The 26,639-nt window shown below is 41.1% G+C and overlaps 1 protein-coding gene across 1 annotated transcript in view; it reads left to right on the top strand.

Moving 5' to 3' along the window:
- The window catches only part of itpr1b (inositol 1,4,5-trisphosphate receptor, type 1b), a gene marked incomplete at its 5' end in the record, with an annotated part of 93,072 nt that overhangs the window by 23,842 nt on the left and 42,591 nt on the right, over positions 1-26,639 (top strand). The window contains 28 exons of the mRNA XM_080026491.1: positions 802-901; positions 980-1,140; positions 1,326-1,467; positions 2,578-2,736; positions 2,828-3,000; positions 3,882-4,001; positions 4,094-4,285; positions 4,692-4,943; positions 5,030-5,171; positions 5,268-5,427; positions 6,009-6,202; positions 6,291-6,420; positions 6,677-6,731; positions 6,824-6,989; positions 7,113-7,280; positions 8,929-8,991; positions 9,081-9,218; positions 9,632-9,757; positions 9,933-10,133; positions 10,370-10,621; positions 11,056-11,181; positions 11,384-11,512; positions 13,770-13,890; positions 13,997-14,184; positions 15,753-15,901; positions 18,631-18,742; positions 20,080-20,115; positions 26,388-26,435. Coding sequence (XP_079882617.1) covers positions 802-901; positions 980-1,140; positions 1,326-1,467; positions 2,578-2,736; positions 2,828-3,000; positions 3,882-4,001; positions 4,094-4,285; positions 4,692-4,943; positions 5,030-5,171; positions 5,268-5,427; positions 6,009-6,202; positions 6,291-6,420; positions 6,677-6,731; positions 6,824-6,989; positions 7,113-7,280; positions 8,929-8,991; positions 9,081-9,218; positions 9,632-9,757; positions 9,933-10,133; positions 10,370-10,621; positions 11,056-11,181; positions 11,384-11,512; positions 13,770-13,890; positions 13,997-14,184; positions 15,753-15,901; positions 18,631-18,742; positions 20,080-20,115; positions 26,388-26,435 — 4,003 coding nt within the window. The remainder of the gene's footprint in view (positions 1-801; positions 902-979; positions 1,141-1,325; positions 1,468-2,577; positions 2,737-2,827; positions 3,001-3,881; positions 4,002-4,093; positions 4,286-4,691; positions 4,944-5,029; positions 5,172-5,267; positions 5,428-6,008; positions 6,203-6,290; positions 6,421-6,676; positions 6,732-6,823; positions 6,990-7,112; positions 7,281-8,928; positions 8,992-9,080; positions 9,219-9,631; positions 9,758-9,932; positions 10,134-10,369; positions 10,622-11,055; positions 11,182-11,383; positions 11,513-13,769; positions 13,891-13,996; positions 14,185-15,752; positions 15,902-18,630; positions 18,743-20,079; positions 20,116-26,387; positions 26,436-26,639) is intronic.

Here is a 26,639-nt window from a genome sequence, read left to right on the forward strand (position 1 = left end):
AGAGGAAGACTGTGTAGATAAACACACCAACACATATTCTAGTGGGGTAGAAGTGATCATTGAGAAGGATTCTTTTTGTGTGACTCTATAATTTATATTTTCATTAAAATTTTGCATAGTCTTGTCTTTAAGATAAACCTATATGCATTTGTGTATATTTCTTGCTCTTTTAAATTAGAATTGCTTAAGCCTTCCTAGCCTTACACATGACATCAACACCAACACATTTTTTTTTAACAATTATGATATCCTATCGGATAGTATCGTCCGATATCCAAAACCCATATATCGGAATCGGATCGGAACTAAAAAAAGTGGATCGGTGCATCCCTAAAATTCGTATTATGAATAGTCCCACATTAACGTGGCTTTTATTTTATTTTTTGTGATTTTTTTATGCTTTATTGATAGTGCAGAGAGACAGAGGTGAAATGGGGCAGATGGGGGGTGACATGCAGAGAACGACCGCGGGCGGGAATCGAACCCGGGTCTGCTGCTGGGCCCGGCCCGGGGGGGGGACGCCCTACCAACTGAGCTAAGGGCTCCCCTTATAAACGTGGCTTCTTGAAAAATAATTAAAACAAAGATCTTGGTGTAACATTAAAAGGCAATCTAGATTCCTGGCAACCATGGTCAAGCAGTTTCAACCCCAAAATGACACTATTATGTTTAGGTTATTGCACTCATCAAACATGTAACTTCTCCAAGAAGATCAGATTTTGAAGCAACACTCCCGGTTCTGTGCCCTATAGCTTTTTCTTTATGTAATCAACCTTGGATAATTTCCTCTTTCACTTCTAGGAGCTCGTTTGCTAGGCTAAGACATCTTTGCACCAACACGTGGGTTCACAGTACCAACAACCCCATTGACAAAGAGGAGGAGAAACCTGTTATGTTAAAGGTCAGTAGATGAGGGTTAGCTGTTTAGAACAGCTGGTGTTTTTCTGAGCAGATATACTAAAAACTATGAACTTTCCAGATTGGAACATCAGGAGTAAAAGAGGACAAGGAAGCTTTTGCCATCGTACCAGTGCCACCAGCAGAAGTGCGTGATTTAGACTTTGCCAATGACGCAAGTAAAGTGTTGGCATCCATCGCTGGCAAGCTTGAAAAGGGCACAATCACACAAAATGAAAGAAGGTTTGTGGGCAAACACCAACTATAGACTTTCAATTCTACTTTATTATGTGTTGCATAAATTGTGTCACTATTCATTTCTGTCTCAATTTCTGAGGGAAGGGAACCAAGATCATACTGCAGTTGCTTTTGTATTTTTCAAAGATGTTCTGTTTTTGAAGTAGCCTGTAATGTTTTATGCTTTTCAGATTTGTGACCAAGCTCCTGGAAGATTTAGTTTTCTTTGTGGTGGACATCCCCAACAGTGGGCAGGATGTTTTGGAGATCATGGTGAACAAACCCGACAGGGAAAGACAGAAACTCATGAGAGAGCAGAATATCCTGAAACAGGTTGGCCTTAAACATCTGAGACTATAACTCCACAGATTCTAGGGATGCACTGAAAATTCGGCCACCGAAAATGAAAGAAATTACAGAAAATTGACAAACCAAAAGACAATAAGGAAATATTTTTTTAAAAGAGCTGCATGCTTGTAAACAAGTAAAGAGAGACGTAACCATGTTTGCTAGTCTACGTCTGTTCGTGAGTGCGCTGCAGGAGCAGTTCTGTAAGGTGTGTGCATGAAAATGTCAGAATCCAGTGTGGGAGCATTTTTTCAAACTAGAGGAAAAACAGCGCAGCGCAGTGCAATGCTTGATGTAGCATAAAGTTAATACGCTCGTCCAAGACTGATGTTTAATCACCTTAGAAACACAAAAGCCTTGTGATGGTTGGTAACAGTGTCATTAACACTGAGACCTTGCAGCCACCGCGCAGAAAAGCTCTGGTTTGACAGCTAAAATGATAACAGGGATATCCTGCCCGTTAGCGTTGTTGAGGCGGGGAAAGGCTTTTGCGATCTGATTGCATTTCTCGAGCCTGGATACACAGTGCCATGTCAGCAAACTGACAGCGTGACTAGAGAAATCATCCGGTGAGGATACACAGTGCCAAGTTACAATCACCACCACCGCATGGACACCGTTTAAATAAAGCCTCTAATTTGTATGATCAGGGCTCTGATGCAAATTCTGTAGTCTGAACATTATGGTGGGAGCTGTGGTGCAGTTTCTTTTAGAGCAACTCAACCTGCTCTGCACTGCACTAGACAAATAAATAAAAATAAGGCAATAAGTCGATCTTTTTGTAGATCATGCTCATAAGTCAAGGTACAAATCAATGAGTTGTTCACAATCACATTCCTAATAAAATGTTAATTTTACTCTTAGATCTGAAGGTTATACTGTTTATTTATTTATTTATGGTGGCTTTTTAGTTGTAGGCTATGTTTGAGGAGAACATTTGGGAGTTTAATTAATGCAATGTTGAAAGAATTGGCAAAATAAATAAACAAAACTGCAAATTCTCTTTCGGTTTCGGCCAAGAATTTTCATTTCGGTGCATCCCTAACAGATTCTGAGCACATATTCAGTTATTAAATGTCTCCTCTCCTATTTCAGATTTTCAAACTTCTCCAAGCCCCTTTCACGGACAGCGGTGATGGTCCCATGCTGCGATTGGAGGAGCTTGGAGACCAGCGCCACGCTCCTTTTAGACACATTTGCAGGCTTTGCTACAGAGTGTTACGCCATTCCCAGCAGGATTACAGGAAGAACCAGGTAAGTGGATGGATACAACAACTACAATATGATCCCTGATACTATGGCCTTTTCCTTCCAGTAATCAACCCTATTTCCCTTCGCTTTACAGGAATACATAGCCAAACAATTCCGTTTTATGCAGAAGCAGATAGGATATGATGTGCTGGCAGAAGACACAATAACAGCTCTGCTCCACAACAACCGGAAGCTGCTGGAGAAACACATCACCGGTGCCGAGATTGACACATTTGTCACTTTAGTTAGGAAGAATCGGGAGCCGAGGTGAGGCTCACAGAAAAGGGGACAGTCCTTGGCTGGTTCAAAAAATAAACTGGCATAGAAAAAGCATCTGTGGCCATTTTGGGTCTAATTTGTTTGTATAACAGCTCCTAAGGAATGTAAATCCATGTAAATCTATTCAAATGTGAGCAGGAGTATGTGTGCAACTGCTTGTCCATGACCTTGGCACTGCTGGTGAATTGCTGACAGTGTTTGCTTGTGTTGTGTTCAAGTCCTGTCAGGGGCTGTTAATGATGTGTAAATCATGCTGAGCCAGAAGTCTGGACACTTAAAAGTTTACTTATTATGCTCAAACTGTTTTCATGGTGTAGTCTCCAAAAACCCTTTATATTTCTCACTGTGCCATTGCTGAATCTCCTGTTTCCAGTTTGAAACAATCCATTTAAGCTAGCCTTCCAAAAATCCAAGTCTGTTCTGATTGGTCAGTTCTCCACGTGGGGGCACAGGTACTGCCCGCAAGATCAAACTCTGTCGGTTAATATCACAGGAATCTGGGGGGGTGGGTTGCTTATCACAGGTGGAGGTAGTGCTTGGTTAGGTTGGTATTGAGGTGGCTTGGCTTTTTCCATATGACGTCAGGTTTCAGAAGGGTGGAGTTGGAGAAAAAGAGAGAGGGTTGTTTCTTTCTCATACTTTGGGAGTCTCTAGTCACACCGGGGACCAATATTTAGGTTGTACAACCATTAAAAATTATGTATTTTGCACAATAGGTGATCTTTATTATTTGAACTTCCTGACACAGCCTGTAATACAATCTGACATTGACCATGTATATCTCTTAACTCATGGTCAATGTCAGATTGACTCCCCCATTGTCTAATGAAAACAAATGCAATATTGAATGTACTGTAATCTGTGCTCAGGTTTCTGGATTACCTCTCAGACCTCTGTGTGTCCATGCAAAAGTCCATCCCTGTGACACAGGAGCTTATCTGCACTGCAGTACTGGACCCTTCCAATGCCGACATCCTCATCGAAACCAAGTTAGCTTTTCTTTTGTCTCAATAATTAAATTATTATTTTTTTAACTTAAATGAGCATGTAGAAATAATATTTATGCCGTTCATTATGCTAGGTTGGTCCTATCGAGGTTTGAAATTGAAACGATGACAAATGGAGAGAGTCCATTGGAGGCAGAGGATGAAGAGGAGGTCTGGTTGTTCTGGAAAGACAATAGCAAGGAGATTAGAAGTAAGAGCGTCCGTGAGTTGGCCCAGGATGCAAGGGAGGGCCAGAAAGATGACCAGGATGTGGTCAGCTACTACAGGTGAGATGTCTTTAATTATACACACATGAAAACACATACACAGATGTAGAAAAAGATGGGCTACTTAGATTATAAAACAGGAGGACCCAAAAACAGGTGGTTATTCAACAAACAAATTGTATGACTTCATGACTTTTTATTGGACTACGAATGCATGGGTAAATTTGAACATTTAAACAAGTTCTAGTGTTAAATGGCCCGTCACAAAATTAGAGGAGGGAAGTTCAAGTGCCCCATTGAAACATCGTTGACATTTTCTAAAAAATAATAATAATTAAAAAAAAAAAAACAGGCACAAATATATATTCAGGGTTGTTGTGTACAGGCTGACAATAACACAATTCAGATGAAAGCAGACAATTCCCTAATATTTCCTTTCTAACTTCCATACTACTCATCGTCACAGGTGCCAGCTGAACCTCTTTGCCCGGATGTGTCTGGACCGTCAGTATCTGGCCATCAACAAGATCTCCGGTCAGCTGGATGTAGACTTGATCCTGCGCTGTATGTCGGACGAGGACCTGCCCTTTGACCTGCGGGCGTCTTTCTGCCGCCTGATGCTGCACATGCACGTGGACCGGGACCCTCAGGAGCAGGTCACACCCGTCAAATATGCCCGTCTCTGGTCCGAGATCCCTTCTAAGATTGCTATTGATGAGTGAGTTTATCACGTGTACTGTGAGTTGAAATTTTGCTACCATTCCAAAGATTTCACACAGCATCTCTTCTTCTATACTTATACAGCTACGACAACGATGGAACCACCAGAGATGAGATCAAAGAGCGATTCTGCCTCACAATGGATTTCGTGGAGAACTACCTGAGAGAGGTGGTGTCCCAGAACATTCCTTTCAATGACAGGGAGAAAAACAAGCTCACCTTTGAGGTAATGCCTCTCTGTGGATGGTATGTGCAGATGAGAGGTCAGATTGGTGTAATTAAAGTATAAATCATGGGTTTTGAATTTGTCTTTTTTCCACAGGTAGTGAACCTGGCAAGGAACCTCATATACTTTGGTTTCTACAACTTTAGCGACCTGCTCCGCCTGACAAAGATCCTGCTGAACATTTTAGACTGTGTCCACGTCAGCACCATTTACCCCGTCAGCAAGATACAGAAGAGCGAGGAAAACAAAGGTAAACGTGCAACTTCTGAGGCTGAACTCTCTCGTCACTCTTCATCTGGGAAAAATGCAATTGTAAAGTGATGTATGAATCTTTTTAAACACATTTTAATTTTTATGATTTATTCACACTGGCCTCACATATTTACATTTTTACGTAGCTAAGAGTATTATGGACAAGGGAGGGAAAAAAGAGAGACAAGACATCCTCTAAGCTTGACTTAAATAAATGCACTGCACTGTTAAAAAGTGAAGGTATTGAATATTTTTCCCTTTGGTTTTGCACTCATTAGACTGTCCCTGCGCTTGCGTGTCACAGTCATAGCCCGCTGCACATAGAGAGCAGTGTTATAAGTTTAGCTTAGATGACATCTCCATTTGGCAAAAATGAGTTACCTGTTGCATTTATTCTCAACATTGTATTTACTCTTTATTCACAAAATTGTATTTCCACTTTATTCTCGACATGACAACTTTATTCTAGAAGTGCATTATAAAAATGTAAAAACAATTCTCTCCCTTGACCCTAATAATCTTCTGTACATTTTTAACAAAGAAAGATCTGAAAAAATGATTGCTGTGTTTCTGCATGTCCTGTAGCTGGCAGTAATGTGATGAAGTCCATCCATGGTGTCGGGGAGTTGATGACCCAGGTGGTGATGCGAGGAGGCGGCTTATTGCCCGTTACACCAACGCATCAGCCGGAGGGAGATGTGGTGAAAACAAAGACTGAGCCGGAGAGAGAAGACATCATGGTCATGGACACAAAGCTCAAGGTCATTGAGATTCTACAGGTAAAACTTCAGGACAACTGCTTTTTCCTTGATAGCCATTACTTTGTGTGTTTTTCTTTGTGTAGTAACTTTTAATCTTTTCCTTCAGTTTATTTTGAATGTACGGTTAGACTACAGGATCTCCTGCCTACTTTGTATTTTCAAACGCGAGTTTGATGAGAACAACCAACAAGCAGACAACACTGTCAGCCAGAATGGAACCAATAATCAGATGCCAGGTATGCTGCGCCTGGATTTAATAGATTTTCTTTCACAGCACATACAATGTGGCTTGTCCTACCGGGAAAAGCACTGTTAAGGCTCACAGGGACACTTGATAACTATTTGTTTCCCTGGGCTTTTCCTTCTATGGCATGTCAAAATGTCTGCTGTTAAAAAGGCTAGTTGTAACAAAATAAATCTTGATTGTTTAATTAATTAATTGTTTTTTTTACATGGATTCTCTGAGTATTCTTTTTTCTTTGATAACTCTAGGAAATTTTGACTTTGAAAACATTGAAGAACAGGCAGAGGGGATTTTTGGAGGAAGGTAATACATTGCTCCTTTGTCTTTCCTAATTTATTTTGACAATAAAGCAAGATCAAGTCCATGTAATTTAAATACTTTTTACTATTTTTTAGTGAGGAGAACACTCCACTGGACCTGGATGACCACGGCGGTCGCACCTTCCTGAGGGTCCTGCTGCACCTCACCATGCACGATTACCCTCCTCTGGTGTCTGGAGCGCTTCACCTGCTCTTCAGACACTTCAGCCAGAGGCAGGAAGTCCTCATGGCCTTTAAACAGGTAGGCCTTCTTCCTACTCATCTGGGCAAACAACAAATACAAAACAAGTTATTGAGAAATGTTAAAGATTTTCGGAGATTGAGTTTAGGTTGATGCAAATCCACACTCTTCGTCTAAATATAGGTCCAGCTGCTGGTGACCAGTCAGGACGTGGAAAACTACAAGCAGATCAAGTCAGACCTGGACCAGCTGCGTTCTATTGTGGAAAAGTCTGAACTGTGGGTGTATAAGAGGCAAGGAGAAGATGGGATGGACGGAGACGGACCTTCAGAGTCAGACAGCAAAAAGAAGGTATATTAAACTTAAGTTTAGTTGGACTGATGAGGATGGAAAGTTAATCAAAAAAGAATGTATTAAAATTTAAATAATGTTATTGTCTGAAAAAAAATGGAAACGGAAGGCACAAAATTGCCTTCAGTTTGTGACTCAAACAAAACACGTTAAGACAACATAAGACTCACATAAAACCGCACAAGCAGTTCAATAATAAAGTAAAAGCAAGTGTGTAAAGAAAAGCTGCATTAAAAAGTAGGGTCTATTTGGTCTTGTTTAAAGTGCATATTGCAGTGGTAATTAAAGCGGCTACGAGTAACATTTAAATATCTTTTAAACAGCCTCATGTTTCCTCTGATAATCATAAATTACCTTTAACAGCAAACGAGACCATCAGTGCAAAGAAAGACGTTTTTATATAGTTTTTATTACTGCTTTTGGTCTGGTCGCACACCCAGTCCGATTTTTGGTTCGCTCGTGCAGGCTCTATGGTCACATATTCGTATAGGTCGCAGATTTCAGTGTGGCGCTGCAACGCGATTTGAGAAGCCTATCCCTCCAGGTGAGGGAAGGGGAGCGGGAGCCTTGTTTGAGACAGTTATTTGTCGTCATAATGACTGATAACGGGGCTGAACCATCAAAGAAAAAAAAGAGAATGCAATGAAGAAAAGCTAAAAGGGAGAGTGATATAGGCTACGGGCGGGACGAGGGCGTTGCGAGAATATAGATAAGAGAAGCGAATATAATTGTTGTTTTTGTTTTATTTTATTTTATTTTGTATTTTATTTTTATTTTTATTTTATTTTTTTTATTTAATAAATATTTTGATTTTTAATTTTTTTTAAGGAAAGGGGTAGGATTAAATAAGTGTATACTTCTTCCTGCTCCTTTTCAGGCATATTTATTGTATTTCCATGCTTTTCATTTTGTTTTGTATGTGGATGTCTGAAATAAACTAAATCAAATCAAATCAAATCAAGTTGCCAAGCAACGTGTATACAATTTCTCGAGAGCGAAACTAGACTGCAGAGTTTACTCCTAAATGAATGAGCGGTTGGTACTAACACAAAGTTTGCTTTGCTTCACCATCATCAGATAACCATTATCTGAAATAGTCATTATTTACATCAACAACACAAACACATTACCTCATCGTGATCCATACTAACTGCCGTCTCTCGTTCATTTGCTTTCTGTGAGGACACGTAATCTTTCAGCTCCGTGAGAGAGAGTAGTTAGGTGACGCTGCTGCATCAACTCATTGCAATCAGGTGTGTGTAGCACTGACTGGCATTAGTTGATGCAGTGTCAAAACCACTCTCACGGAGCCGAAAAGAGTCCTCACACTTTCGACACACGGACATGCACTATATTGCGCCCTTCTCAGTTCACACTCGCTCGCCTGGCACGAGCTAGAAAACAGCTTTGCGACAGTGGGTGTCATAAAAATACTACCGCTTTTGTCCAAAGGGGACGCCAACGTACCATGTTACTCGTAGTGGCTTTAAAGAGTTCTTGCAAGTAATTACATTTTTTTTGTCAGAGGTTGATTGTTTTTGCTAGTTTGTAGTTGGTGAATGGCAGCGGTGGAAATTTGTTAATTTGCCTCTAAAGATTTTGTTACAGATATTACATGAAAAATATTGCTTATCGCTCATCTTTACAGGGAGACTCGGACAAGAAGAAGACTGAAAGCACCAGCAGTTACAACTACAGGGTTGTAAAGGAGGTATGCTCATTTAGATTTCTTATCTTCAATTTTTGTTTGTGATAACTGGTTTTGCCAGTAGTTAAAACCCTCCTCCTGTGTGTGTTCAGATCCTGCTGCGTCTCAGTAAGCTGTGTGTCCAGGAGGGGATCTCCGGGAAGAAGAGTAAGAAGCAGCAGCAGAGGCTTCTGAGGAACATGGGAGCTCACAGTGTGGTGCTCGAACTCCTACAGATACCCTACGAGAAGGTGCCACATGGCAACTGAATATAATAACACATGCAGAATAATTAGGAAGCATTAAAAATCGGCAGAGTTTTGACCCATTTGAATTTCCACAATAAAGGTGGAGTCAGCGACTATGGAGAATGCTTGTTGTCAAAATCACTTTGTCAAAATCATTGAATATCTCTTAACGATCCGCTACCTGTGTGTGTGTGCTGAACATTAAACCTCTTAGGCTCTGTAAACGGGCAGCTGTAGCAAGCACACTAGGCTTTGTGTAAACACTGGATTTTTTTGCAGCGCACACACAGTATGGACAGGTAGCATCAAGAATTTAAAAGATTTTGACAAAAAGTGTTCTCCGTAATCACTGACTCCACCTTTCCATGTAATATAAAAACCAAAAATGAAGTCTGACTCTTTGTAATGTGCATTAGGGCGAAGATGTCCGAATGGAGGAAATCATGAAACTGGCTCACGAGTTCCTGCAGAATTTCTGTGCTGGGAATCAGCAGAATCAGGTTCTCCTTCACAAGCATATCAACCTGTTTCTTAACCCAGGGGTGAGTAGTACAGGCATAATGTATCATGTTTACACACAGGGATTGATTTCTACAGTTGATACAGTTCAGTTTCAAAAATGCTATATTTTGAGTACGCAAATCTGAAATTCACACACCATTATAAGTTTTTCACAGACTGTCCTTTTTGTCTCGTCTTTTTTTCCAACTCTCTCAGATCCTAGAGGCCATCACCATGCAGCACATCTTCATGAACAACTTCCAGCTCTGCAGCGAGATCAACGAACGAGTGGTCCAGCACTTTGTCCACTGCACCGAGACTCACGGGAGACACGTCCAGTATCTCAAGTTCCTGCAGACCATCGTGAAGGCTGAGAACAAGTTCATCAAGAAGTGTCAGGACACTGTCATGGCAGAGGTTGGTTCTGTGATCTTTATAACAGAACCAGAAAATATAGTGATTTAATTTAAGTATTTGGTTCTATCAACTGGCAAAGTTTCATTATAAATTTTGTTCGGTTAAGTTTTCGTTATAAAATCTTCCCTATTCATCTGCAGTGAGGTTTTCTGGAGCTGACAATAATGATAGTTGTCGGATGTACTGTAAAAACAAGATCTTTTGGTAATAAAACTGTCCCCGACCCTCCAACTCAGCTGGTGAACTCGGGCGAGGACATCCTGGTCTTCTACAACGACCGTGCCTCCTTCCAGACCCTGATCCAGATGATGCGCTCGGAGCGGGAGCGCATGGATGAGAACAGCGCTCTGATGTACCACATCCACCTGGTGGAACTGCTGGCCGTCTGCACTGAGGGCAAGAACGTCTACACTGAGATCAAGTGTAACTCCCTGCTGCCCCTGGATGATATCGTACGGGTCGTCACCCATGAAGACTGTATCCCTGAGGTACAATGAACTAGTTTGATTTATTCATTTTCAGCTTAAGTGTGTCTTTGTTGGTGTCAGTGAACAAAGATTCTCTCAACCCTAAATGATAGTGGTTAGAGGTAAGGTTGGTATGTGGGTGGGTGTGTGATTCAGCTCTTATAAACTGTATATGTACACCTCATGCAATGTATTGTCTATGTACAGAATTTACCCAGGGGAATAGATTTAGTTATTTTTGCTCTATACTTACACTGCTCACTGACGTTGCAATGAAAAGGTTCAAATTAGTTGCAAGCAGTTATCTCTAAATTGAGTGTACAAATAGTAATTATGATGAGCTGGCATTAAATTCATATTTTGTTAATCGAAAATGAAGAGTCTCCCTTAAACCTCAAAGATGTTCGAGATAACACTAAATGCCTTATTGTGTATTCTTATTTGGATCCCAACAGGTGAAGATTGCCTATATCAACTTCCTCAACCACTGCTATGTTGACACAGAGGTTGAGATGAAGGAGATTTATACCTCCAACCATATGTGGAAGCTGTTTGAGAACTTCCTGGTGGACATTTGCAGGGTAAGCCACAATCTTATCTGACGGATAAAAGTCTTCCTTTTGAGTTGTGATCCATTGTCCTGCTTTATATAATGTAATGGGGTTTGGGCAGTTATGTCAACACAGCATGCAGTGAACACATGTTGGCTGTTGCCCATGTGCAGGATGTGTGATCGGGTGGCCGTGCCTTATGCTAATACCTTTTCTGTCCTTGTGTCCCAAGGTGTGCAACAACACCAGTGACAGGAAGCATGCTGACACCACGCTGGAGCGTTATGTAACCGAGACAGTCATGAGCATCGTCACGTGTTTCTTTAGCTCTCCTTTCTCTGACCAGAGCACAAGCCTACAGGTAATCTAGATGTTGTGGTGTGGCAATTGACATTTTAAAGTGAAACTCTGCACCAATACATATATAAGGGATAATGTATAGTGAGCAGGTTACATTTTCCCACTAATTTACATTATCCCATACGGCTTATTACACATTAATTAATTAATTGAAGCAAAATGTTGTTTTAAGTGTGGTTTTATTGATTTAGAAATTGCTTTTATTGCTTACGGTTCTGAACTTACTCCATAGCAGCGTTAACTATGAAACTCTGTTAACAAACGTGCACACGTCGTCTTGACATGAGTCTTTTCAGACATTAAAGCGACTCTTACCTTTGGTGCATTTTTACACTTTTTTTGGATTAGGTTAAAATGGTATTAATAAGGTAATTACACTCTAAAATATAAGACAGACCCACCAGGAGTAAAAACAAACAATGATTTCAATCTCATAATATTATGAAAAATATATATAAAATTCAACCAATCAAGATTGGCCGACAGACCTGTCTGTTTGCGGTCTGCTTCTGTATTGCGCATTCTCAACTAGAGGGTTTGTTTTGATTCCACGGCAGACAGTAGCGAGTAGCGACCATTGTAGAAAAGGCCCCAACGTTCAGTTACAGTGTTGTTAGTTCTTACAGTGTGTTAAAATGTGTTTTGTTCAGTGTGGATAGCAGTCAGTTAGGGCCGTGACGTCAGTCGGACAGAGAGCATGTTTAGTTTCCGTTCTCTTCTCCCTCGGTCAGATGTGTGAGCGTTGCCGCAGTAAGCGATCATTCCACATGGAAACGTGTTTATCTGAGTTTAAATGTGAATCACCCGTGTGTGAGTATGTACATGCAGTCCCGATCGCTGTTATAATATAGTTTGCATGCGATTCGCGGGTCGCAGCAGCTGTTGTAACGTCTCCTCACGAGCGGAGTTTAAACCTTTGTTCTTTTCCCGCGATCTATATGTGACTGTGCCTGTGAAAGAAGGAAAATAAAGAGCGGATAAAACCCTACTCCTCCTCTCCTAGTCTCATGCTTATAGTCTGACGCCTTTGGCCATAAGTGGTATTCTGGCCGACACCTCTGAAGTGAAACCAGTGATACAAGCATGGAACGAGGGTGTGGGGGCATTAGAGGGAGGCGGGATGGTATGATAGTGCTGTAATTCTCAATTGCACGATGGGTGTGAGTCCCTTTAACCAGTTCTCCAAAGTTCCCTGCTCTCCTCATCCATTGTGGTAGTCCGTAGTTCCATAGCAACGTTGTAGCAACCTTAACAGCGGGCATTTTCGAGAAATAACGGACTGGAGAATGTCTTAATTGACAAACAGAACACAGCATTGATCAGTGCCGTGTAATAATATGAAATATGTTTCTTCCCTCTGCATAGTTGGCATGCCAAATTTATGTAAGTAAAGGTGACTCTCCCTCACATTTAGTTTCCAGACCCTTGGGTGCTTGTCAGCAGACTCTGAATGTTAAGAAGTATCTTCACGGTGTGGGTTTTCACATTTCCATAGCTTAGTCAGCACACAGACTCTGTTGTTCCCCAGATCTGTGGGTGTGTTGCACAAGGTTTTGCCGGAACGCAGTGTAGATGATGCACACACTCCATTTTTAGTCCTGCTGCCCTCGACCTTTCCCAATCAACCATGACCAATACACTGTTTAGATTACTACATCCCTGGCATAGTAACTTTGTGGTGTAGTATTGCATAGAGTTACCTATGTGACACCCTGTTTATTGTTATGTACTTTGTACTGAGTTGCCCCCAATAGAAATAGCTGATTCTCCTTTTATGTAAGTTTTTGAACATTCTGAGAATTCTGCTTGCTGATGCTCACCAATGCACGATGACATCACAACCCTGTTTCTCTCGCAGGCCATCATGCTTGGAAAAATAACCGAGGTATTTATTGTACTCTAGGACTGTGGCTAAATGTTGGATTGTTCTTGCATCATGGTGGTAGAAATCAGTTATGCTCCTCTCTGTTAAACACTGGTTTATGGACTGCATATGATCCTAAACATCTGGCCTAGTGCACTTGGAGCTGTAGATCCTTCCATAGGTGCTATAGTATCCTCACATTGACATCCCTAGCACACAATGGGTTATGAATGAACGCAGTCAGGTAACACAATAATCACACTGATAATTATTAGTCCGATTAGTAATTGTTCTCCTTAATCTATGTTATACAGTAGTACAGTGTTTTCCTTCTATTCCTACCTCTCTCTCATTCTGTGTTTTTGCTTGTGTATTTGCTGTCTCTGTCTTACAGACACGTCAACCAGTGTTTGTACAACTGCTTCAGGGAGTGTTCAGAGTATACCACTGTAACTGGCTTAACCCTGTTCAGAAGGCCTCAGTGGAGGCTTGCATCAAAGTACTGTCCGACGTGGGTAAGATTCTGGGCCAACACCGACCACCAATCTCTCTCATTGAATAGCATTGTGTTACATGATAAAAGCATTTAATATAAATATATACACTCTTACCTCTACCCAGCTAAGAGCAGAGCCATTGCCATCCCAGTGGACCTGGACAGTCAGGTCAACAACTTGTTTGTCAAGTCCAATAACGTTGTGCAGAAGAGCATCCTCAGCTGGAGACTCTCTGCTAAGACCACTGGCTTCAAAAAAGACCCCGCAGTGACCACCTCCAAAGACTACAGAAACATAATTGAGAGGCTACAGGTGGGTAGCAGGGCATATTTTATTTCAATTGCAGTGCAATTTGTTTAAATTTATGTAAATAACCATACATTTAATCTAACATCGGTGGGGGCAAATCTAAACAAAACACAAACAAAAAATATGCAAAAGGTTAATGCAATAAAAACACTGGTAAAGTAAAACTTGTATTTGTTATTTCTTGATATCATTGTATCTATCTGTCTGTCGACCATTAGAATAGTAACATGATTATTAGTGCCACATTCACTCTACGAGAGGAGCCTGGATTGGGGAAATTGATTAGACATATGACCAACTAGTAGCCCTCTGTTTATTCCTTTGTAGCTGCAGTTTTCTAAATAAACAAAATTTAGTTAATTGTTTGTTTGTAATGGCTTGAAATGATTCTCACGGAGAAGCACCGAAGAATGTGTCTGTTCCCAATCAAAAAGTTTTACAAATAAAGTCTGGTTGAGTTCAAATTGACTCACCAGTCATAATTTTGATTCATTTAATTGCTCTGATCAGAAATTATGTTGGGGACTCTTAATGTAACCACAGTAAAAATACAAGCCCATCTGAAACAAGATCTGACAAGTGCACTTTTTAAAAATATAATACTAAATTGTCTCTACAACTATTGTAAAGCCTGGATCCAATCAAAGAATATCATGTATTTTAATTTTTTATTAATGCATACTGGTGTGATTTAAGATCACAAGATCTGGCAGATTGTGCCAGTCAAAGTCAACAATGACTAGAGTAAGCTGACTGTAATTTGGTAAATAGGGATTCAAAAAGTGGTGTATGTGTTGTGACCACCAGGGGCCTCTCCAGACTCCTCTAAGCCTTGGTAATTTGCCAGGAGTGATGTCACTCTTGTGGTTACTGTAAGACAAACTAAATTCTGTAGAAGTGGGGAAACAAGTGTTTTTTAGTCACAGGCCTGGCTGTTACACCCTTTCCTCTTTTAACACGTGACTCAGTATTCACTGGAAGCCTGAAAGATCTCTGACCTGTCTGGTACAGTTCAGCTGTTATTGTCTACTTGAAAAGGAATATAAATAAAAATTAACAATTTAAACATCAGACCAAACCCTTCCTGTATACATGCCCTTCTGTCTCTCTGACATTAATAAACAAGGAAACCTTGCGGATATTTTGATGTCCATACTAGATGTATCTCTAAGATGACATAACTGAACTGGATGTATGTACAGAAAAATATTGACACATATGAGTGAGAGGCTGAAATGTCATATTATTAATATGAAAATGGGCTTTTGATTTTCTTTATCACTTTAAGTGGATTCAATCATGATTCCCCTTGTTATACATAAATAAAGTGTTATAAATATCAATACAACATGTATTATGTCAACACCGGACTTATGAAGATCAAGTGTATATGGGGATGTGATCGTAAATTGGTTTATTTACATTTGAAGTAAAAAAAAAATAAACAGGGAAGAGTTTTTTCATTAGTTGGGTCATAATGAAGAAGACTATGAACTTGTCCCAGAACACACTAACATATAACAGTTCCCGGCCATGTCTAATCCCTGGTTGTGTGTCCCTCTGCTCTGAAGGACATAGTGTCGGCGCTGGAGGACAGACTGAGGCCGCTGGTCCAAGCTGAGCTTTCTGTGCTGGTGGATGTCCTGCATCGTCCAGAGCTGCTCTTCCCTGAAAACACAGAAGCTCGCAAGAAATGTGAAAGTGGAGGATTCATATCAAAGTAAGACTAATTTTTAAACCGCCCCGGTTTATTGTTTGCCCATTTACAGTTATTATTCTCTTGTTTATGTCATATTCAGATTATACTGTATACATACACTCAACAAAAATATAAACGCAACAGTTTTGTTTTTGCTCCCATTTTTCATGAGATGGACTTAAAGATCTAAAATTCATTCCAGATACACAATATTACCATTTCTCTCAAACATTGTTCACAAATCTGTCTAAATGTGTGCTAGTGAGCACTTCTGCTTTGCTGAGATAATCCATCCCACCTCACAGGTGTGCCACATCAAGATGCTGATCTGACATCATGATTAGTGCACAGGTGTGCCTTAGACTGTCCACAATAAAAGGCCACTCTGAAATGTGCAGTTTTGTCTCACAGCAAAATGCCACAGATGCCACAAGCATTGAGGGAGCGTGCAATTGGCATGCTGACAGCAGGAATGTCAACCAGATCTGTTGCTCGTGCATTGAATGTTCATTTCTCCACCATAAGCCGTCTCCCAAAGGCGTTTCAGAGAATATGGCAGTACATCCAACCGGCCTCACAACCGCAGACCACGTGTAACCACACCATCCCAGGACCTCCACATCCAGCAGGTTCACCTCCAAGATCGTCTGAGACCAGCCACTGAGACAGCTGCTGAAACAATTGGTTTGCATAACCAAACAATTTCTGCACAAACTGTCAGACACCGTCTCAGGGAAGCTCAACTGCATGCTCGTCGTCCTCATCGGGGTCTTGACCTGACTCCAGCTCGTCGCCGTAACAGACTTGAGTGGGCAAATGCTCACATTCGATGGCGTCTGGCACGTTGGAGAGGTGTTCTCTTCTCGGATGAATCTCGGTTTACATTGTTCAGGGCAGATGGCAGACAGCGTGTGTGGCGTCGTGTGGGTGAGCGCTTTGCTGATGTCAATGTTGTGGATCGAGTGGCCCATGGTGGTGGTGGGGTTATGGTATGGGCAGGCATCTGTTATGGACGAAGAACACAGGTGCATTTTATTGATGGCATTTTGAATGCACAGAGATACCGTGATGAGATCCTGAGGCCCATTGTTGTGCCATACATCCATGAACATCACCTCACGTTTCAGCAAGATAATGCACGGCCCCATGTTGCAAGGATCTGTACACAATTCTTGGAAGCTGAAAATGTCCCAGTTCTTGCATGGCCAGCATACTCACCGGACATGTCACCCATTGAGCATGTTTGGGATGTGCTTGACCGGCGTATACGACAGCGTGCACCACTTCCCACTAATATCCAGCAACTTCGCACAGCCATTGAAGAGGAGTGGACCAACATTCCACAGGCCACAATTGACAATCTGATAAACTCTATGCGAAGAAGATGTGTTGCACTGCATGAGGCAAATGGTGGTCACACCAGATACTGACTGGTTCTGAGTCCCCAGACCCCCAATAAAGCAAAAAAATGCACATTTCAGAGTGGCCTTTTATTGTGGACAGTCTAAGGGACACCTGTGCACTAATCATGATGTCAGATCAGCATCTTGATGTGGCACACCTGTGAGGTGGGATGGATTATCTCAGCAAAGCAGAAGTGCTCACTATCACACATTTAGACAGATTTGTGAACAATGTTTGAGAGAAATGGTAATATTGTGTATCTGGAATGAATTTTAGATCTTTAAGTCCATCTCATGAAAAATGGGAGCAAAAACAAAAGTGTTGCGTTTATATTTTTGTTGAGTGTACTTTAACCATTTCCACAAATAGGACATTGTTCTTTGAGTGAAGTCAATTGGATTATGTGACTCTCTTACGCTTCATTGAGCAGATTTCTTTAAATAATACATGTTTAAGCTTAGAATGTTGAGTATTATTGCGCCAGTCTAAGATAGGATGGGACATCCTTTTAGAGAAAAGGGCTTACTGAGAGGCTGGGCTTGGGCTGTCAGTGCCCATGAAACCAAAGAACAAAAAAGCCTTTGTGCAATTACATCTCTGTTTTGCATGTAACTGGAAGTTCCTTGATGTTGAGCTTCCTGTCATGAGAGCACTGAAGGTCCAGCCGCCTTAGTTTTTACACCAATGAAACCAAACACAAAGTATATTCCAAGTATTATATCATCTTATATGGATATTTGATTTCCAATCAACCATAAATGTTTTTTTACTGTTGCAAAATTAAAGAATCAAATGAAAAACATGTCCCAACTGTTGAAAATCCACAATGAAAAGTATGCATGAATGTACTAACTATTCTTTGACATATATATGGTGTTTTTAATGGTAATCTCAAATTGGATTACAAGGAACTTGGCAGGAAACATAGGATATTCCCTGCAACAGCAACAACAGCACACAATTTATAATTGCTGACATTGTGGAGTACAGTAGTTTGTTGAAAAGCCTATATCAACTCTCATTAACTCTGGGAATCACAGTGCTCTTTCTATGTCTCTGAGAGCTCAATGACATCTGCTCTGAGAAGTTTGCAGGATGCACTGTGAACTACCCATAACTTTGTCATTTTCTGTCATTTTCATTTACATCCAAGACATAGATTTGAGCTGTCCTGCCCTTATGCTCAAGATCTATGGCTTTGGCTTTGCAAAACAAAATTGCTGTACAATAGAAATCAGCCCAAACAATATGGTTAGATTTGAATAGGGATTGAGGCATGTTAAGTAATGGAGTTATGTGGTTGGAGAACTGCAGCTTCTATTAATCTATTCCTCTACTTTTTCTAGGCTTATCAAACACACCAAGCAGCTGCTGGAGGAGAATGAGGAGCGTCTGTGCATCAAAGTACTGCAGACACTGCGGGAAATGATGACAAAGGATCGGGGCTATGGGGAGAAGGTACGCACCTATTTTTGTGATTCTTTCTATTTCTCCTCACCTGCAATTGTGCCCACGATCCACCCACACGTGAGATGGAACACTTCTCAGGATAAAGTGCTCCCTGTCCCACTGCACCAAACTTACTGGAAGACATCAGATCAAAACAACTGGCTCTGCTTGGTGCCTCTGGAGCCTCTACAGCTACAGAATAGAAAAGATCCATACTTATGTAATACAACTTTATTTGAAATCACTGCAGCCAGGGCAGTTTGTGGATATATTTCATGTCTAGTTCTATGTTTGGCAAAAACTGGCACATATACAAGACAATTTAAAGAGATTCCCTCATTGCTTTCTTCCCAAAGTTTCTTATCAAACAGGAAGTCTAGATGATTGAAGTGAGGAATAACACCATTTACCTCATGCATGCTTGGACTCTCTCGCTCAACCATTTGCACAACATTCATTGGATACTAATGACCTCATCGGATACTAATGGCCTGTACTAATCTCTTATCAGTCCGCTTGTTTTAACAGCAAAAGCACTTTGTCTTCATAGGTTGAAACAAAGTCAACCCATTACTGGAATTTAGATTTTTTTTACATGTGATTTTGAAGCCATTATGTTCAGCCCGCATACCGCAGAGGTCTATTAAATCAACAACCACACAGAAAAGCAACATACTTGAAACACATAATACACTAGCATTATTTCAAACATTACTGAATGTATATATCTGCCAACTCCCTAATAATATATGTGCACCCACAGAAAGACCATTTGAAACAGCAGTAGCCGTACACTACATCTGCAAAGGCAGAATCGAATGATAACACCTGTAGATTTACTTAAGCCAGCACTTGCTCATACCTGCACAGACACATGCTAAATTTTTCTTACATAAGTGGCAATGATGACCGGTTTTACTGCAGCAGTTTTTTGTTTTATCCACATACTGTATGTTTACTTTAAATTCCTGGAACAAAGGTTCTGTGACTTAAGCGCAGCTGCAGGAAAATAGAAGAGGCCATATTTAAAAAACTGAGTTTTGATATTCACTTATTTTGACAACAAGCGGTCTCAAGAGTCGCTGACTCCAATTTAACATGGATTTTTATGTGGTTTCAATACTATAAAACATGAATGTGGGTGGTTGTTTTTACAACTATGATTCTTTATACCTGCAAATTCATATGGCCAAATGAGCTTTTATTGACATTTAACATGCTGTCCTTTTAATGTTTTCACTAACATGCGTTTGTGTAAAGCTTTACATTTGCACACTTGAGACCGAGCTCTAACTCACTAATCTAGCTCTGCTAACTCTCTGCCCCTTATACTTTTTCTCTTGCAGCATATTGCCTTTGATGATGAAATGGATGTGGCTGAGGTTGATCATTTTACTTACTATTGTGATGTACATTTTACTTGTCTGCCACTAACAACTTAGCCATGCTTATGCTGAAAGTAGGCTTTCTAGCAACGCATTCTCATCTGTGCCGCCTGTTGGTAGTTTAGTCCATACCTCCATGTTTTGTGGTTGCTCTAGATCATCTAGCTCATATATTTTGCAATGTGCCTGTCTGTTGTGCCAGTTGTAACTTTGTGTATTTAAGTGCACTCTGTAAGTGAACAATGAGTTTGTAGAAGAATGCTAATTTATTGAACACATTCTGGAGACTGCAGGTAACATTACTGGATTGTTTTCCAGACAATCCCAGGAACACTATTATTGATCCATTCGGATAGTTCATTTGAATATCTATTTGTAATAGAACCGTTCTAAAGATATCTATAATGGCACATATATGCAGCTGAGATTGCTCATTACGAATTTACATGGAGGGACACATTTTTGATTTCATTTTTGATTAAACTTCATGTCAATAGTATAATGTCACTAAATGAACAAACAACTTAAACTCTAAAAAAAGAGAACATGTTAAGGTAGTTTTTATTAGGGTCATTGTGATACATTGCATTACATCCATTTTTAAATTTTTCTGGTCACTCGATCTACGTGCCACTCAGCCCCTCTGTAATGGATGTAGACAGTAACAGGTGTGAGTGTGTGTATATATAGCTGGGGATACTCCATAACAGTTCATAGCACAGGGGGCCTGCTGGACTGTGTGCGGCAGCGTGTGCATTGCAAAAATAGGTTTGTGGCCATGACCTGTGGCCTTAAAGGAAGTGGATAAAACAGGTTTCTCCTTTCTGTTTGTGGGTGTGACTGGGGAACCACATCTCACGTATAGTATATAATATCATGAGATGGGATCCATCCCACTCAAATCTATGTTTAGTTTGTAGGGGTTTTTGTTCTAGAAACATTTAGTTATGCTATTGGTTGATTTATTTCTATGTTTATTCTGGAACAATATCCTTTTAAAGGACTAAAAGTATTTTTCACATGAGAAGTCCTAAAGGTGCCATGGATAACATGGTAGCAGCTACCGAGTTTGCACTTCAACAGATTCATCTCAATGTCAACTTAGAAAAAAACACACTCACTGACTGTGAGGTTGAAAGATTGCTTTGATGGCATTGTTTGCACACATCAACGTTTACTAGCCTGTTTGCTAGCTTCTTCTGAAACCAGTGCATCTGTCGAAAGTGCGAGTACACAGTTTTAGAACAGGAGAATCTGTGCCAGCAGGAAAAACAGTCACAGGGCCAGCCACTTAATCGACAGTGTGCTGAGTGCAAGGGAAGTGAACAATGATGTTAGTTCGGGGGAAATGGAGAAAATTGTTGGAAAGGTTCTTTCCAGAGTTGCCAGGAAGCAACACGCTCTCAGTTTGTCTGTTATGTCTTTTTTTCCCCTCCTCTTTCCCTCCCTCCTGCTACTGTAGCGTTTGGAAATCCCCTTCTCCTACAAAAACAGAGCTGCTCTCAGACACCAGCGCTTTGTTTGGTCCACTCCTGCCATATGCATCTCAAGAATGTACACACACACATACTAGCTCGCCCCCGCAGCACATGCTGTGTGTGTGTGTCAGTCATTGACGCGCCGCACTCTCATTAGCTGAGTACTGTTGACTGTTGACCGGCAGCATGTGTGTTTGTGGATATCATTTAGATGGAAAGACAGGCAGGCCAAAACCCCGACTTCCTCTCGGCAGCAGCTAGATAAACTGGCTGTTATGTAACACTAGTGTGTAGCCCGCTGCTGCTCTCTGACCTGTCGCAACACACCCCAACTCCCACACTGCAGCTGTCAGTTTCACTAGTATTTGACAGACCCCATCATACCTCTAAAGTCCTGGTGTGTGTGTGTGTGTGTGTGTGTGTGTGTGTGTGTGTGTGTGTGTGTGTGTGTGTGTGTGTGTGTGTGTGCGCGCGCGCGTGTGTGTGTTTGTACAACTATGTGTGTGAGAACCAATTGGAGGTTTAGACTTTAAGAGTGAGGAAAACCTTTGGGTAGTTCTCACTTCGGGACAGGCCTTTAAAGGGGACCTATTATACTACTTTTCTGGTCTTAATTTCTTGTTTTACACTGCTATAGAGCAACCTGACACGAATCACATCACAAAAAACTATGTAGATTTTCGGGAAGCTCTTTCTCTTATTTTGGCGATCCAGCACGTCCTGTCAACACTTGAGTGTGTGTGCTTCGGCAATCTCCGCTCCCTCCGCCTGTGCATCGGCCATCTCCGCTACCCTCCCCCCCCTCCTGCAAACCCCACTCCGTTGTGATTGGTTACCTTCCTTCCGGAACACTTTCAGTGGCGGGAAGCGCGAGCATGGACCTATAAGGGCGCGAGGCAGACGCGAGGCAGACGCGAACAGGGAAGTGACAGCATTACCATACATGGAAACATCCGCGTGGTGACTTCACAAAGTTACATGCGACGTCACAAAGTTACAAAGGGTAGACCGCTTTGAACACGTGACTTCTCGACTGGCTAGAATAGTGTTTAGTGCTCTGCACAGACACCCCAGACGGTCAGCAGGGAATACGTCGAAATGCATGTAAGTCATTATTTGATAATTTAATATGGTTAAGCATGACTATGAATCATCATAACAACGTTTATAGGTCATAAAAGTCAAAAAGCATCATAGGTCCTCTTTGAAGGACTTAGGGTTAAAACTACTTAAGGTCCACGTATTAATAAGTTTTACGTAGGGTATAGTGTAAGTGTTGGAGTTTGTTTGTGTGTGTGTGTGTGTGTGTATGTCTTTATCCATGGATGAGTGACGAGAGAGCAGGATAAAGCAGAGTGACGGTTCCCCCCCATTAGCCAAGGTTATCTCACTCTTCCAGAAATAGAATACGTGATAAAAATGCGTGCCACAGGGAAAACAAGACATGACCAGCTTCCCTGCCACCCTCATTGTTAGGCCCGATCCTATCGTTCACTGCACACGTTTTGCATTTGAACTTTTTTTTTGCGAGACTGCGGGGAGGTCGGAGGGGTCAGATGGAGATGATGTCTCGGTTCTTATTCTGGCGACGTAATGCGGTTTGCCGGTGGCTGATGCCGAGCACGTAACCCATAACATGTAGTTAGGCTTATGTAAGGGGACTATGGCTGTGCTGATGTGGTGGACTGTGTGCGTGTGTGTGAATATCTCTCTCATCTATTTGTGTTTTTTCCAGCCCATCACAATCTCCTCTTGATCCTGACCAATTACCGTTTGTTTGGCTAGAGATTTTCTCAGATTACCTGTTCCTTTTTTCTCATTTTAAGTTTTCTGACCCCATCCCTGCTGACATATTATTGTTTGTCCATTTCGCTTTCACTTTCTCTGCCAGGCTCTTCTCTTCTCCTTTGACTGGTCCTCTGTAGCTTTTTGTCAGTAGTGTTCAGTTTATTCAGCTGACTCTCCCATTGCTTAAACTCTGCCAAACGCCCTCAGACAGACTCTGCTTGTCCTGGTTTGTCTTCATGCCTGCTACTGTGGGTGAAGTCGAAGCTTTGACTGCTGTTTCTTTCCTCGGTCAACAGGGGGAGCTGCAGATGTTTCCTCAGCAACTTGCAACACTGTCCCAGTTTCCTTAACTTAATTCTGCACGATTCTTGGGCTCCCGCCAGCTCTCAGGAAGCAGTTACATAAGAGACAGCAATTTTATTTCCTTTCTTTTTTTCCTCCATTTTCCTGGAATTTCAAACTCTCCACTGATGTGTGACCTTCAGTGGTAATTGGCAATACAAGTGCAGCACACACACACATCTTCCAGGAGACCAAATAATTGATGCAGCTTCATTTAGACAGCGCACGATGGGTTGGGGCTAGAATTGTCCGCCAAAACAACACCTGTTGCTTATTTGAGATCTGCCTCTGTTACAGGGTAATTTCATATTGCCAGCAGAGCACACTCAAGTCTTTGTATCTTTGATTATGAACAGCCAATTTCCTTGATGACTTCAAGGAGGGGGCAAAGCATTGCTTGGTGTCTTGCTGTTTGGAATATGGGATAAGGCTATGTATGGCTTATGTTAATGTAAACCAAAGGATTTTTTATCTCTTCCTGGAGAAATCTAGAGGGAAATCACTATGACCCTTAAGAGCGTGTGTTTATTTGCCTGGCATGGCCTCCATGGAGATAGTTCAAGTTAAAGTTTGACCTGAATTACAAGATGTTGAGGATGGATGCTGACTTTGTCTTCAGTTGCAGATGTCGTGATGCATCACCATTTTTCTGTGGAAATAAATGTGACGTAAAAGGGGGCTTGATAGAGGGGAATTCCGTGTGTGTGTGTGTGTGTGTGTGTGTGTAACCCTTACTCTATCAGTAAAACAAAGTTGAGCCTTTATGCTCACTAGGGAATCTTCATACCACATTTTTATTCAGTTTAATTTAATTTCAAATACATTTTATTAGTTGAGGGAGCATTATTGTGCCAAAAAATTAAGTACTTTCTTCCATTTGGTTACCATTTTTTTTATAATGTTTATTGTTATTTAAAATATTATTGAATTCTTTCTATTTTTACTACTACCACTTTTGCTAACACTGCTTTTATTTGACTGTATATCTGTCTTCCCATTAGCAACAGCAACCCACAAAATGATGTGTTTATTTGAATTTTATGCCCTTTTAAGGAAGTTGGTGAATACATTTTTTGAGTTTTAAGTTATGTGGAAAAACACTGACAGTGAGTTGTTTTTATAACTGATTGCAGTTCTGTCTTATGCTTCTGGAGTACAAACAAATTCTCACGTCGCCTTCATACCAACATGCAAATTCAGATGAATATACTGTACATAGTCGTACTCGTAGTGGTTTAGGTAGCAACACTTTGCTGCAGGAAGTAAACAGTGAACACTTATTTCTTTCTTTATGCTTGCTTGCTGCAACACGTTTATGCTGCTTATCATCCAGGCTGTGTCATTAGGCTAGCTCCATGAACAGGAGGCCCATTGAAGGGAAATCATTTCCTACATACTGTAAATCCTTTATCACCAAGATCTCAGCGAGCAAAATGTTTTCGGTTAGTCTGTTTTCTCTCTGCCCCCGGCTCTTTAAGTCATGCACATTTATGATGTACAGTTTAACATGTAACAAGGCAATCTTAGTAAGCAGAACAAAGCTATATCCAGACCTCAGGGACGTGAGGTTCGTAAGGTGGAGTGTTAAGTGGGGATGCTTCCCTTTAGAGGCAGCAACATAACTTGTTCAACATCTTCAAACTCACTAACATCATCCTTTTTATTTCCAATCAGCTGGCACCTCCACCCGAGCCAGAAGTCCCTGCTGAGGTGTGTTTTAAAGACCCATATTGCTCCGTAATATGGGTCTCTGCTGATCAAAATAGCATCTGTCGTATTTATATACTGACTCCATCCCATTATACCTGTGTTCAGTCTTAAACATATCGTTGTCTAAATAGACGAGTGACCCAATCCATCCCGTGTAGTATTTGTGCTTCTGAGGGGCCCCCCTTCCTCTGGCATATTGCTCCCTATGTGGAACTCGAATTTTGATAAATATCGGCTCTTTGTTTGTGCACTGACATCCGTTCTTCCCTCTATCCCTCCCTCCTGCCTTTCGTACATCTCCCATAGTCCAATTTCCTTTCTTTCCTTTGGACCTTCATACAGTGGGGAGGGGGCGTCGGAGTCATGTGTGAGGTGTTTTTCCATGCCAGATTGGTGCTTACGGTGTGTGTTTGTATCTCATGGCTCATGGACAGAGCTTCTATTTTCTCTCTCTCTCTCTCTCTCTCTCTCTCTCTCCCCCTGATTCTCATGGCTTGTGTTTCCCGCCCTCTGGCAGCTTGCCTTTATCTTATGTAAATTATGTTACTGTAAAGTAATGAAGGAGTCACCACATGTCCCACACTGGACTGTCAAGAGCATCTGAATATTCAGACATTTTAGAAGTTGTAGAAAAAAAATGAAGATGTTTTAAAATAAGCTATGGGAATAACTTCATAATTAACTCCATGTAGGTATACTGTACGATGTGTTAGAATGAATATCAGTCCTCTTTGCATGAACCCTTGCATCACCTCACATCTTCCCTGACACAACCACTTCCCTCTTAACTGCACGATTTAATTTGCAAACAATTTCCTGCATGCTAGTAAAGTGACTAATTTGCACTGTATTAACACCCTCTTTTGTTTTCTAATTTTTTTTTCCAACCATTTTATTTTATTTATTTATTTTAATTTATTATTCTATTGCTTAACTCACCTCACCTTTAAGGAGCTTGATCCCAACCAGCCACAGAAGACACTGGAGGATCAAAGGAGGGTAGGTACTGAGTTTGGTTTGCTGTGGTCTGGTCCGGACCACCATCATATCGATGGTTGATAATTGACTGTTGTGATGCCCTCACAGTCACACTGCTTTCATAGCATGGCACGTCCTCACTCTCCTGTTAAGTTTTTAAGATATGTAATATGTGAAGAACAACAAGTGATGGACATTAACCTTGGGTGTTCATCTCTTCCTTGC

This window comes from Ammodytes marinus (genome assembly GCF_949987685.1).
Source record: "Ammodytes marinus genome assembly, chromosome: 4".
In the NCBI taxonomy this organism is placed as follows: Eukaryota; Metazoa; Chordata; class Actinopteri; order Uranoscopiformes; family Ammodytidae; genus Ammodytes; species Ammodytes marinus.